The sequence below is a fragment of the Vigna unguiculata genome, chromosome 7 (genome assembly GCF_037176805.1).
Source record: "Vigna unguiculata cultivar grain cowpea cultivar isolate G323 ecotype 2 chromosome 7, ASM3717680v1, whole genome shotgun sequence".
NCBI lineage: Eukaryota > Viridiplantae > Streptophyta > Magnoliopsida > Fabales > Fabaceae > Vigna > Vigna unguiculata.
The window spans coordinates 29,623,608-29,639,177 of NC_140798.1; the positions used below are offsets into that span (position 1 = coordinate 29,623,608).

At 28.7% G+C, this 15,570-nt stretch overlaps 1 protein-coding gene across 2 annotated transcripts; it reads right to left on the bottom strand.

Moving 5' to 3' along the window:
- Positions 1–6,980: 6,980 nt before the first annotated feature.
- LOC114191796 (hydroxyisourate hydrolase-like) lies at positions 6,981–14,601 on the bottom strand. 2 transcript variants are annotated; one of them, XM_028081190.2, is made up of 13 exons: positions 14,284–14,599; positions 14,111–14,174; positions 10,625–10,680; positions 10,345–10,420; positions 10,168–10,239; positions 9,964–10,051; positions 9,494–9,752; positions 9,283–9,398; positions 8,863–9,080; positions 8,529–8,557; positions 8,350–8,437; positions 7,844–7,934; positions 6,981–7,495 (listed from the first exon to the last, which is right to left on the bottom strand). In XM_028081190.2, exons 1-13 carry the CDS (start codon positions 14,482–14,484, stop codon positions 7,249–7,251), a joined length of 1,605 nt encoding a protein of 534 aa, XP_027936991.2. In that variant the 5' UTR covers positions 14,485–14,599; the 3' UTR covers positions 6,981–7,248. The 2 variants fall into 2 exon arrangements, with proteins under 2 accessions (XP_027936991.2, XP_027936992.2); XM_028081191.2 differs by lacking the exons at positions 8,350–8,437; positions 8,529–8,557 and having other exon boundaries at positions 14,284–14,601.
- Between the last annotated feature and the right edge of the window lie 969 nt (positions 14,602–15,570).

The following is a 15,570-nucleotide window of genomic DNA, read 5'->3' on the forward strand; positions in this document are numbered from 1 at the left end:
CCTCCAATTCGTCTCTCCCTCTTCTTTTTCTTTCCCTGTTTATTATCTTGATGGGGTAAGGATCGAGTTTTACCGTACCCCACGGTGGGCGCCAATGTTCTGGTTCAGAAAAATACGGGATAATTCCTCACCAAAACAAAAAGAAAGTTTTTATGACTTGCTTAGGCCAAAAAACTCTGTCCTTTGACCATGGGAGTAATTCTCTTATTTATATCATAATCAGTTACAAAATATTGATCCCCAAGATTCACCAAATAATAACTAAAAGAGCATCCATTATCTAATTCTAAAATATTTCCTAAAAATAACCACTCCTCTCAAAAACGAAATTATCTTCTATCTTCTACACTCAAAATATTTAAAAAATATAATAACCACCCTACTAACCCAAAAATATCGCCAGATATAAAACTGATCAATGCATTCTCCCTCGCCATCATACCGAGACTAAATACCGAGACACCAGCCTCTCATGCCCTCGGTTTGACTCCAACTCCCCCTAATACAGTATCCACACTCGGCACCCTGCCGAGACAACACCCCCTCCTCCTCTCAACCTTAAATCGACTTCCTCTGGTCCAGGACACAACTAAACTTATCCTTAAAATGGTCGGTTATAGATTTGATATAATAAATTCAAATTTTGTTGAATGGGTCGTGTTAGGTCCGAATCCGGCTAAACTAGTCATTGCTCAACCCTAATTTGAACGGATATTTTGACTTTCGTTACATGTATTTCTATGTTTTTTAATTCTTGATTGTATTAATCTTTGATGAGTTACATATTGGAGTCGTCACAATTTGATATAACTTCTCTGTTTTACATGATATATCGAAGTTGTATGACTTTGTAACGACTTCGACTCGTTTGTGAAATGTGCTGAAATTAACGGTTCTAAAGTTGTATAATGTTATAATGACTACTTTATGGGATGCACTCAAGTCAACTTAACTCATGTGGTAATTTTAGAATGACATTACACGATAAAGTAAAAAAATAATAATAATAATTGGATTCTAGAAGAAAATTGTCACATGTATCAAAATTTCCTTTTCGTCAACGAAAAGAATTCTCTTATCAGATTTCCTATTTTAACCAATCATAACATGTTATTTTTTCATGAATTTTGATACTTTAACAAAGTTTTTGTTAACAAACTTTGACAATATCTTCACCAAACTTTTATCTTTTTTCATTCAAGTCATGATAAATTATTTTAGAAAAAAATATTGGTCCAATTTAGTAGTGCCATGTGAACATTGTTAAAACTTTCTCAAAAAAAATATGTCAAAAAAATCTTTTTCCTTTTTTTTATTTTAAAATTAAAATTTAAAAGAGTAAATAAAATAAATGTGAGATTTTATAAGACGAAAAGGTTGAAACGTCTGTTGTCTGTAATCGGATTTTATGGTCCATTCTGGTCCTTGCATTCTATGTGGAAATATACAATACACAAACTCTTTGAAGTTCGGAATCATTTCATCCTTTTAGCTTTCGAGAACAATGATAAAATAACTATGACTTGAAAATTTCATATTAAATAAACATTAAACAGAAAAAAGTAAAATAATTCATTGAATTAAACATATTATTTAGAAAAAAGTTTCATATTAAAAAAATATAAAATAATTCATTGAATCTAATATACCATTTAAGTATGGTTTTGAATATAAAATAAGTATATATATATATATATATATATATATATATATATATATATATAATAATACTTAAATATATTTTATTTTAATAGTCTTCATCAAATTGTTTGTGCTGAGAAATGTTGAGTGTGATATTTGGTAACAGTCTGGACAAAGAAATGGAAAATCTATAGGCTTAAAGTCCTGTTTCCACCATTAGCCTCACATCGTCATGCTTTACATACATTTTAGGTACAATAATTAAAATGAAACCATGCTACAGTGACGCTTTAACAGTTGAACAAAACAATGGCTAAACTTCTATTATTTGAGCAGCTTATGCCTCAATATTCTCTAATCTCCCAGAATGGGAGAATCGCAACACAATAATAATGCTCTAACGGACAAATAAAAAAATATTAAGGATAAGAGTATTCACTTTGTGGTACCCATCATAGGTTACATCTCCATTTCCTCCATGTCCATATCCTGTTGATTAAAAATTATGGCATGAGACTGGAGATTTAAGTGAATAATGATCGATATGTAATTGAAAATACAAAACTAAATTAGTAAAATTATGTTCCCTGGTCTTTCATAACTGATTCACGTCTCAGTAGATTGTATCTATGATATGATTGATGGTTTTTTTTAAGAGGAGATAATTGTTACATTATCAATTTATTGAGTTCATACTGATTTAATTAAGAAAAATAAAATGAGATATTTTTTTATGGGCTTTCGGCTCTTTATGCAATTTAAATATGCAACTCAAACCCTTGTATCATGTTTGAGATGAGAGAGAAAAATAGACCGTCTGATGAGAAGCCATCAGAGAGATTGAAGAAGAAAGAAAAAAAGAAGAAGTTACCATAAAGAAAATGTTTTATTCCTTATCTTATATATTGAGGTTCTCTCTATTGTTTATTTAAAGTACTTATTGGGTTTGTTATTCACTTGTTGATGAAGAGAATATTGCTCTGTTGATCCTTAAAATTTCCAGGAGAACTTATGGCGTATCCATTAATTTTTATCAGTGAAGTTTTTACTAGACAAGGTCTCGTGGGTTTTTCTTCCATATTGAGTTTTTTTTACATTAAAAATTTTGGTGTGTGTTAGTTTCTCCTTGATCTTTTTTATGCCATTTATTATTTGTATATTATTTATTTAGGAAAGATTTGATACGAGGTTTTGCTTCCACACTTAATTATTTGTTATTTTTGAGATTTTTCCATCGATAATGTGCTATTAAAGTTATAAAAATAAAACCACACATGAAAAAAGAGGAGGAGGAGAGAATTGTCAGTCGATATTTCATTCTCTGAATTTTGATTCTTCACTGTTGTAGATATGTGCAGCTCATGATCTTTTAGAGACAAAGTAAAGTAATAAAAGATTACAAACTTTATGCCTCTGAGAAGATATAACAGTGGCAACAAATTCTTATTTAATGTCTTCAAGGTTGCATATGGTTTAGGAAATGAAAATAATTCTAGATAGGAGGAGAGAAAATAAAGTTTTAGTTCTTATCAAGACCTCTCTTCTTCCCCCGTCCTCCTTTTCCTATTTGTTTCTTTGCATTCTTTTTCGTCGTCAACACATTCCTTTTTGTTTATATTTACGTATTTTAAATTCTCTTATTACATCAGTTAATTCTCATAAACTCCAAATTATAGATTCGTGAGATTGCATTAACTCAGAGAAAGTTGGTTCTTTAAAATAAATTTGATTTCAACACAGAGAACATTGCTCCATTTAAAAAAAAACTAAAATAAATAAATAAAATAAATGTATGAACAATTAAATTTAAAAATGACACATAACATTAGTAACGTAATAACATTACAACTAAAGTCATAATAAACTTAAATTTTGACATTAAAATAAATAAATACATATTACGTATGACCAATTAGCATCAAACATAAATTTACATCTATCATTTAAGCACTTGACATAAAATTACATTTATAATTTTAACATACATAAAATTACACATCCTGAATTTACGTTTAACTTAGGTCAAATTTAGGTCAGACATAAAAAAGAAAAAATATCAAAAAGTGAAAAACCTTTTCTATATAGTCAATTAAAATTAGTAAGATTACTTATCAAAACGAATTTTAATTGGTGTTATTCTCTCCAGTGAAACCCTCTCTGTAAAACCTGACAAGTGATATCCGAACTCGTCTTTCATCTACAGACATTGGGTCGCTAAAGCCAATAGTTCGGTGTCCGGGCAACAGCCACTCATCTTTGGTTGCAGCTCGTAAAACCTGACATATTTAACTTTTGAAAAGGAAGTGCGGAACAAATTCCGAGTTCAACTTCCTTTATTAATACTTGAAAGGCATAATGTTAGTTTGAGAATTTTGAAAAAATGTACGAGAAAAATTGTAAGTTTAACATTTTTGCTGATCAAATACTAACGATTAATATTTATTGATAAAAAACTAAAATAAATAAATATTTTTAAACAATCATAAAAATAATAAATATTTATTTATAAACATAGTTTGTATTTAATCATTGATTATCTCTATAATAAGTAGCAAATTGTCTTTCTAATCATGAGAGATTTTAACCAATAATTTTAAGATCTAAATAATATATATTTAAAATTCATATATTAAATTATTGTCATTAATACAATCAGAATGAATATATCATTTAGTATAACTATAATTACAAAACAAATCACACATATATAAAAAATTATCTTTCATTCTTTCAGCTTTTGTTAATTCATCAATAGTTGAATCGGAACCAAAACTTTTAACTATTTCTTTTATTGTTTATCAAAATATAGATATATATATATATATATATATATATATATATATATATATATATGTATTTTTAATTTAAGATTAAAAAATCATTTATAATAATTAATAAAAAATAAAAAAAAATTAAGAGTTACGAAAAGAAAAATATATAATAATTAAGTCCCAATCAAAAAATGGTTGTGAAAAAACACAGTACACTGCTGTTATTGTTTATCAATATATATATATATATATATATATATATATATATATATATATATATATATATGTATGTACAGGAATTTCATGTTGAAACTTTTAGTTTGTTGTTATTTATATTAGTTTAGAATATATGTTGAAACTTAAGTTCTATTATATATAACTGTAACTCTAGAATTGTGCTGAAAGTATTATGAAATTGTTTTGGGAATTTTCTGATTTTCAGGTGTATAGATGTTGTAAAAACAGTCAATTTTTTTTTTTAAAAATAAAGCAGTTTAACGTCTGTTGTGCCCTGACAGACGTTATTTAACGTCTGACCGTACCAGGGTCGACGTTATTTAACGTTTGACTGGATCTGATAGACGTTAAATTGTTCAAGTTTTTGGCTCATTTCAGCGCGAAAATCAACGTTTGTTGTCACTGGCCTTGACGTTGGATAACGTCGGACTCTTAATGGACCGACGTCAACTGATGTCTGCTATTTTTCCGACGTTATTTTGACGTCACCCGCTATGACGTCGATGTTTGGGCAGATGTCAAAGGTCGAAAATATCAGACGTTAAAAGACTTTTTTGTGTTAGTGTGAATATAAGGCTCTAAGATAAAAAATAATGCTAAATATTAAATAAATATTTCAATGTCAAATAAGACAAAAGAGTTACATTTTCTCTTCACGCATGAAACAGGATAAATGAAAACAAAAGTAATGAATTGGTATCTAACTTTCTTTTTTATCAAAACAAAAAAGATGTGTATAATTTATGAAAAACTAAAAAACAAATAAAAAAAGATATTTTAATAAATATTTTTATTCTTTACATTAAATGTCATGCTTTATAAATAAATAAAAATATACCTATTTTATTTTTTTTTAATTTTCAATATATATTTATATAGAATTTAAAAAATTAAAAAATTAAATATACCTAATATATATATATATATATATATATATATATATATATATAACAAAAGAAAACTTAAAAATTTTGGGGCCATGGCCACTAGGGGTGGCAATGCGAGCCAGCCCGGCTCGTTTAGGCCCGACCCGCATAAGGCCCGCACAACGCGAGCTGGCCCATCCTGCCCCGCATACTTTATGCGGACTGAAAACACTGGCCCGCCCCGCATACTCTTTGGTCCGCAGGCCTGCGGTCCGGCCCGTTTTTTTTTTAATTTTTTTTTAATTTTTATGATAAAACTTTCAATATTTAAAAATTGGGAAACTTTAAGAAGTTCACAAAATTAAGTAAAGACTTTGGGGAATTAGATGATAAATTGATAATTCAGCATTTTCATCATATTCATACTATGACATACACGATGTATTCTTTAAATTTTAACACATTAAAAATTACATAATACTTGTCTTTTCCAATTATACAAGAATTTGAAACGTTAATGCAAGAGTCCATAAAAAAAATAATTAATATACACAAGTGCAAGTTTCTTTTTTTAAAATTTTATGCGGACTTGCGGACCATTCCAAACAGGCCACGGGCCTATGCAAGTTTAACCCGTACGGACCTGCAAACTCACTATCCTGATCCACCCAGCGTTTTTTCTGTGTACCCGCAGATCAGATCCTAATTGTGATCCCTAATGGCCACCCCGTCCCAAAAAGCTCCGTGGTTGTCTATGATATATCAATTTTACAAAATTCAATCTTTTCGACTTTATGATATCAGTTTACTATATTTTCATTTTGGGCATGAGAAGTGACAAATGAAATGTCACGTCACTGTGATACAGTGCTTGATTGCATTTATTTTATCTTTCACAATATTATCTAAGAATGTGACACTCAATAAAAGAATTAAAATAATATAATTATATTTTATAGGAAATAGAAACAGAAAAGAAAAGTCAAGGGACTAAAAGAAAAGGATAAAATAGATGTATTAGGAGGACCCCAGCCTATGCAAACCTATTTAATGAATTATTTTAAAAAGTTTACTTAATTGTTATCAAGTTTTTTTATTTTCCGTAGAGAAATTTTATATTTCTCTTTTTTGTTAATTTAATTATTTACAAGAGAAAAAGATCAAGGATAAAAATAATTCTATTGTTAAATTATTAATTTCTGTTGTGCTAATATTTAATGTAAATTATTTTAAATCTTACTTTAACTCCACAGAACTAGTTTGTGAGATAAGTTTATATCTATTTATATATTTTAAATGATTAATAGTAAGATCTTCGATACATCCTTTTCACGTCTCTCGAAGTATATACATAATTTTAAATCAATTAGTTTTTTTAATGCTGAAAGATTATTCATATAAGCTGCATCAACCACTATTGTGGAAAAAATCAGGTGGGGGAAAGAGGAAAGTGAGTATAAAAACACATCACAGCCAAAAACTATACTATTATTTGAAATCCACTGGCCTTTAACATGGCATATCGTATGGTATGTCATAGTCTATTATTTGTTATACATTACCATGCGGCTTTACTTGCCAGCTCTCTTTATGCTCTTTTACAATCTGAATTGAAATTTGACTAGGTATCTATGTTTTCTCCAAATTTATTCTTATGTATTTAAGGGAAAGCAAGCATACAATACTAAGACCACTTATGAGCAATGACTTTTTTATGATAACAAACAAAGAACCTACTCAAATAAGTGGCCAATTGAAACGAGTGAGGGATCCTTCTCAAGTTCAACACTTCCAACTATAGAACTGTTTCTATTCTTCAAAAATCGGCTGTACCATTTTGCAGAGAGCTTTGGGTGTCTCTTCAACTCTGGATCATCCCTATCAACATAGTATAGGCCAAAGCTAGCTTTGTATCCATCCAACAACTCGAACAAATCCAGGAAAGACCAGACAAAATACCCCTTTATGTTTATTCCATCTCTGAGAAATTTTGGAGTAATGCAGAATATCAGAGAACGCATCAGAGGTGGTTATGGGAACACTTACAGAAAATAAACCACTGTATTACAATCTAATGATAACTACTTTGTTTTTTCTAGTTCAAGTATTTGTGTTCTTTTGCTTGTCGGTGTGTGTTCTGGGTATGTTTGATAAATTCTCTACATGAGTCACTTCACAATATTAGTTATAAACAGTATAGTTCAATAGATCAGTTATCCATAATTTAGATTCCGCAGTCATAAATAAAAGCAACTTAAGGAATTCCTATAGAAGTGATTAAAAAATTGTGATATATTTATTACATGAGTTAGAGCAGTGGTTACATACCTCAAGGCATCCAGCACTGCACCAATATATCCATGCAAGTATTTCACCCTTGACACGTCTTGTAGTGACGAATTGCTTGGTGTTCGTTGACCTAACAACCCAAAATTAATCAGTAACTCTCAATCATTTAAACTTACCATGTTCCAAGTGAGTAACCTAGATATCATCAACAGGATTTCCTAATTTACCATTGATACATACGTTGATTGTTGAGTAAAGTTCCGTACAACTAAGTCTAAAGGTGTTTTATATAGGAGAATACAAGTTAAGCGCAGTATGCCACTAACCAATGGCATTGTTAATCCAATGCATTAAAAAGTGGTAAAGAGTATAAGCAGGAATGAGCAAGATTGAAACAAAAAAGTCTAATGTAATAATGTAATCAAGTTGCTTTGCTTACAGCAACAGAACTAGAATCCCAAGCTTAATATTCAATCCGTATAACATCAAGGGTTGATTTTACTAAACAGTATTCATTGCAGTTATACGTAATCTGAGAGAGAGACCATTTTCATAAATGAATATAGGAGGATTGCAATAAAGGAGCTTGAAATTATTCAATTCTTCCCGCAAACCCCACGGTGTGACAGGGTACTGAATCAAGTAAAACGAAAAGTCAGTCATTTGCACAATGGATAATCTAAATAGTAGAACCAGTTTACATGACTTTATATTTTATTGTTACCTCTTCATTTGAAAATAGTTCCAATCCTGCTGCAAAAAAATGGCAAGTCATTATACTGATAAATCATTCTACAACGTTGCCCAACTTTATATTATTTTTTTTATAATATCAAATTATCATTAGGTTATGTAAGGGGTATTACATTATGGTTAGAGTGAAATGGTAAATGTTTGAAAGTTAAAATGTTCAACAAACCCATATGATACCACCCATGATCTAAAAGATTAAGTGTTTACAAGTACTTCTTTCATTATATACTGTAAAAATTTATTCATACTTAAATTTTTAACACTCTAATCTCTTACTAAATTCACTATCCTTAATTAAGCCTTACAAATCTTTGCAGCCATGTCTGCGTCGTAATCTCTGAGTTGGTTCTTAAGGGCGTCAGAATTGTCTGTGATATTGATGTTGGCGTAGTGAATGACTCCTATGAAGTCAAATGAACCCTTGACTTGTTCAGATTCACGAGGTGTGAAGGCCGGAATTCTTACACCTGCATTTGTCTTCATGGAAATTGGATAGTCTCCATATTGCAAGGGTTCCATAACCCTGCAATAGCAAAGCATACTTGTAAAGCTGCCATGTTTATTATTATTGGACATATTGGTATGTCCAATCAAAGAAACCAATCTTTAAGTAGTTAGAATAGCATCAGAATAAGTTAACTATAGAAAGTCACACTCAAGGGAAAAAATTAAGAATAAGGGAAAGAAAGAAGTAAAACAAACCAATTGTAGGTTGTGTTGCTTACCAACCAACGAAAAAGTCACGGGCTCGTTGAGTTGCTACCCTGTCTTTCTCTGTATTTGTTTGAGGAAGAAACCCAAAGGAGTAGACAGAGATACCAACATATCCATGTTGTTTGTGCTGCAATGTTACATAAGTTTCTTAGAAATGGAGAACAGTAATGCCTAGTATATTTGTTGAAGATTTTGCCATTTATGTAGGATTAGATGGCATACCCTGTATTTTCTCCAGTACAATCTGGCAGCTGAAGAGTGAGCTAACAAAATATGATGAACTGCCAAGTAGGGTTCATATGTGGAGTTGCCCCTATTACTCTTCATAACACAAAATGGGGGAGAACATCGATGAGGTGGAGAACTTCCCTGATCATACCCACCATAGGAAAAAACGTTGGGTTCGTTCACAGTGGTCCAATACAAGACTCTGTCGCCAAACTCTCTAAAACATACATCAGCATAGTATGTGAAGTCTCTTCTGCATTTACATCCAAGTAACTTATGTATTAGTTTTTATCCATACAAAAAATTAATTTGACATCTGACATTTTCTCTTACGTCAATCTCAAAATTTAACAATTCGACATAGTAATAAAATAAAAATTATTAAATAAAAAATTAATAAAAGTACTAATTTGTAAAGGAGTAGTTAGAATTTCCCTATAAGGAGCAAGAGATGAGAAGCATACATGATGTCACGACTAACCCATCCTCCATATTCATCTTCAAGAACCTGTGGAAGATCAAAGTTGTGTAATGTGACATGTGGTTGGATACCTGCTCCAGGGAAATAGGGCAACCAACTATATCAGCTGTAGAAATATACAATAGATTTCAAATTTGTTTATTTCAAATTTTGCAAGCTAATTAAAAAACCCAAATTCAAGTCTAACCATTGCTGATGAGCTGATCGATGAGATTGTTGTAGTACTGTAATCCTTTGGGATTGACGGGTCCTCTACCATCTGTGGAGAAACATAAGCTTTTTCAAAGTGTCGAGAAAGGTTTTACCCTACAAACATATATAGATATATAAAATAAAATTCAAGGGTTTGTGTTGAGTATCGTACTTGGTAACAGTCTGGACCAAGAGATGGAGAATCTATAGGCTTCAAGTCCTGTTTCCACCATTAGCCTCACATCTTCCTGCATTACATATATTTTAGGGAAAACAATTCAAATCAAACGATGCTACAGTGATGCTTTAACGGTTGAACAAAATAGTGGCTAAACTTGTATTATTAGAGCAGCTTATGCCCCAATCTTCTCTGATCTTCCACAAATGGGAGAATCACAACACAAGGAATGCATTAACAGGCAAATAATAAAAGTATGGCTAAGCGTATTCACTTTATACTTGTGGTACCCATCACATGCTACATCTCCATTTTCTCCATGCACATATCCTGTTCATTAAAAATTATTGCATTAGACTGACGTTTTAAGGTAATAATGATCGGTATGTAATTGAAAAATGCAAAACTAGATTGGTAAATTTTATGTTCACTAGTCTTTCGTCACTGATTCACATCTCAGTAAATCTGTGTATGATATGGTAGATGGTTTTTCTTAAGAGGATCTAATAATCTGCTATTAAGTTATAAAAATTAAACCACATACACAGAAGAATAGGACGAGAAAATTGTCACTCTATATTTCATTCTCTGAATTTTATTTCTTTACTTGCTGTAGAGGTGTGCAGCTCACAGTCTTTTACGCAAATTCAAGTAATAAAATATTACAGACTTCATGCCTAAGAGAAGATATAACGGTGTCAACAAATTCTTATTTAATGTCTTCACTAAATTTCAACATTCTAAATACATCACCCCGCAGTTTATATCTATCAAATTTTATGTTTGACCAATTGTTACTTTAGCAGCACTGTCCTCTTAAAAACTAGAATGAATCTGATTAGTTACCTCACATTATGTTTGTAATAGATTTCATGAAAATAAAATTATGTTGGATTCGAAAAATAATAAGAAAACATAAGAATAAGAATCAACTAAGTTAAATATACAGAGCATACATTTCAATATAACATAGTGTCATGAAAACTTTAGAGTGAATGATGGACTCATGTTTATCATATAGATGACAATATTTATCAGATAAAAGGATAATGTTCCCAACTTCCCTCGACAAGGACTTAGGCAAATCAAATCCCCATAACAGGACCATTTCGTTGTGGTATACTTGTGACTTATAATGCCTCCTTATACCTTCTTTTCTTCCAAAGTCAGTAAAATGAAAATTTCAATCCCTTGTCCATTCTAAGTACTTTGGTTACCTATCGATTACCAATCATTGTGTGTCACACCTCAAATCTCTAAAAGCTTTTAGTCTTCTTATTCAAGATATAAATACACAACCTTCGCAAGTAATCATATATAATAGTGCAGAAATAAGACCTTCCACCATGAGTCTTAGCTCATATTGGACCCCAAGGTCTGTATTTGCGCATATTCAATTAATTTACTGTAGTGATTTCAAACTTTCAATCTATTAGACTTGAAAGGTACACATTAATTACAAAACTCTTACTCCTTTTTTTTCTATCACTTCTTAACAAATTCTACTTGCCCAGCTTCACCAAACATTTCTCACTGACGTGTTCAAACCTTTGATGTCACAACTTCATCTTAAAATGTTCAAACATCTTCCGCAAGGCAATGAGAAGCAGTAAAGTCTAATCTTCATTTTTAAGTGTCACCAAAATCTTGTTAAAATCTATTAGTTGCTCAATCATCATTCTTGAGTTTGTCATCATAAATGAATATAAATATTGTTTCAAACAAAGTCTTGTCAAAGATTGTCCTATACAATGAAACAATTTTCATCCACATCAACACAACAATTCTCTCCTTCGTATATCTTTTCTAAGTGTCTTACCTCCAATAATAAGGAAGAATTATTATGTCACGTTTACTTTTTTAATCATGTTAATCTTCTCCTTCTAAGACAAAGACATCGGCATGTCTGTCTCTCCTTTATCACATCAACACATCTTAAGGAAAACATAAAATTGTTAAAACAACTTATATATGAAAAGTAAAAAAGTTAGACGATAATAATCTTTAACTAAGCTTGATATTACTAAACACTCAATGATCTTCTATGTTTCACATATAAGACCAGTGACGAATCTTCAACAAATATTTTGAGAATGTTAAAATATTTACATAAAATATAAGAAAACTCTTAAATAATAATAAATTTTATTATAGTCACTATAATAAAATTATTAATTAATAAAATGGTCACTATTATAAATAAAAAATTATAATTAATCGTTAGATTGGTCACTAATTAATTAGAAATTAATTTAGAAACTAATTAGATACCAATTTACAAAATAAAAAATTATTGATTAATAAAGTAGTCATTATTATGAATAAAATATTATAATTGATCGTTAGATTGATCACTAATTAATTAGAGACTAATTTATAAACTAATCTCTTTGGTAGTCAAAACCTTGATCGTTAATGTTTAGCAACCAATTTATAAACTAATACCTTTGGTAGTCAAAACCTTGGTATCTAAATTTTAACGACCAATTATAATTTTTTTATTTATAATCGTGATTCTCTTGCTAACCCACAATTTGTTATGTTGTAAATTACTATCTAAATTGCTCATATAATAATTAACAATTTTTTACCACTAAAATTAATTATTAATGAAAAATTTTCTTAAAATGATAAATATATAAATATATCTAAAATATATTAAAATTTAAGAAAAAAATATATTATTTACATTTAAATTTTTATATATGTAAAAAAAATTTGGGAGACAAGGTCCGTCGTTATATAAGACCATGATAATTGAAATAGTACATCACAACTTCACATACACAAATAAAAAGATAATTACAAATTTTACTCTTTTTCTTCTCTCAAATGACATCCAAATAAATTTTATTAAATATCATATCACTAATAACTTTATGCAGTGCTATATCATTATCTTATATAAAGTTTTTCTTTTGTGAATATCTAATTATTAAAATAGAATTTCATGTCAAACTTTATTACACATGGTAATGAAATAATTTATATTTTTAAGTATATCATGGAAAGTTCCATTAATTTTTTATCTCCAGAAATAAGGTATAAAATTTTTTTACATATACATCTTATATATATATATATACATCTTATATATATATATATATATATATATATATATATATATATATATATATATATATATATATATATATATATATATAATATTGAAAAAACTGTAAATTTATATAGTAAGTTTTGAAAGAAAAAGAATCGATTGAAAGATAATGAAAAAAATAAGACTGTAATATATGATATAACAAGAGAAACATAACTTTTACCAAATAATTCATCCTTTAAGTATATTTGGCAAAAATATACATTAATTTTAATTTATAAAAACATAAATTTAAATGGTATTATATTAATATACAAATCTGTGTAACTATTATATATATATATATATATATATATATATATATATATATATATATATATATAAAAAATAACTTTCAAAATGAATTTTGGAGAAAAATTAATTCAATTTACACGCAGTGAGTGATACTTATGAAATGTTAAACCTTAATCTCACAATTAAATTATAATTACATATTATTATTGATATTCATGTTAATATTTTTGAAAACTGTACAATAATAAAAAATATTCATATTACACTATATTTCAAAAAAATATATATTACCTTAATTTTGTTTATTGTACGGAGTTTCCAAAAATATGAAAAATCTAATCTATATAAAAATGGTAAGAAGGATGGGAAGAAAAAAGAATGAATAGCGAAGTAAAGAAGAAAAGGAACCAGCGTGCGCAAAGGTATCCCATATGCTACGACTTCTTCCCTCTTGGTTAGCAGCTCCTTCTATCTATTTACAATAACAAGAAGAAGACGATTAGATTAAAGAACTGATGTTAATGTAAAATACAATATGATAGAATGATAGAAGAAAGAAAATGATGATTGAGATTGCGAACCTGGTAAGCAGAGGTGCCTGAACCGAAAACAAAATCGGCCGGGAAATCATCTCTGCTATAGGTATCAGCTCCGGCGACTGTTCCCAAGGCCGAATTCAGAAGTAAAAAAGTGAGCATGAAAGCATTGCCGAAGCATGTGTGTGGTGTTTCCATTGATTCACACAGCGTTCGCTTTCTCGTTCGGCGCATCATGCACATCATTTATTACCAGCGAGTGGTCCATGAGCTTCTTCTTCCTATTTGTTGAGGTGTTGAAGTGGAAATTAAAATTGTTATTGTATTCCCATCACCTTCACGCATTTTTGTTCTCTTTCAAATTTCTTCCCTTGCTAAAAGAAACTTATTACTCGTTTATGGCGAAGTCTTTCAATACTGTTAAAATATTAGTATTTTTATCGGTGTAGCCCACGGGGTTTTAAAAAGTATAATATATTTATTATGTTAATTCGAATTTATAAAATTAAATAATAATATTTTAATTGTTTAAAAAAACTATTTAAATAATATATATATATATAATAAAATCTATTGTATTTAATTATTTTAAATAATGTATTGTGATTGAGTTAATCATAATTAAGAATTTAAATTTAATTTTAAATAAAATAGATAATGTATAAAAATGTAAACAATAGATTCTATGATAAAAAAGTTAATGATTCTTAAATTATTAAGTAAATTTTATAAAAATACAAAAGATATAAATAGTTATATGAAAGGTAGATAATATAAAACTATTAATGATAGAACATAAAAATAAATATATAAAGTGTAAATCATGTAAGAATACAAATAAACAATAAAAAAATATATGAATAACAAGTCTAAAATCTCAAATGCTAAACTATCCAAAAAAAATTAAAAATAGACTTTAAAATATAAAAAATAGACGCATCATGAACTCATCTGATCAGATTACCGTGTTCTAACACAAATTCATATTTTAAATTATTATTTATTATTTTTTTCTTAAAATGACAAATTGTAAATAATACAAATATAAATAATTGACTTTTCATTAGAAATACGATTACATTGAATAAATTAAAAAAAGTATATGCTTTTTCGTTACGTCTTTGTTAATAACTAATTAAACATATATATTACAAGCTATTATTTTGTGCATAAAAAAATTAAATTTTTAATAATTCTAAAAGTTAAATTATAATTACTAATTAAAAATATAAAATATACATTAAAAATTAAGTTATTACATCATTCAAATTACTTTATGAAAATTAATTGCAATTAAAAATGTATCAATAAATCAATAAGAATACAACTCCA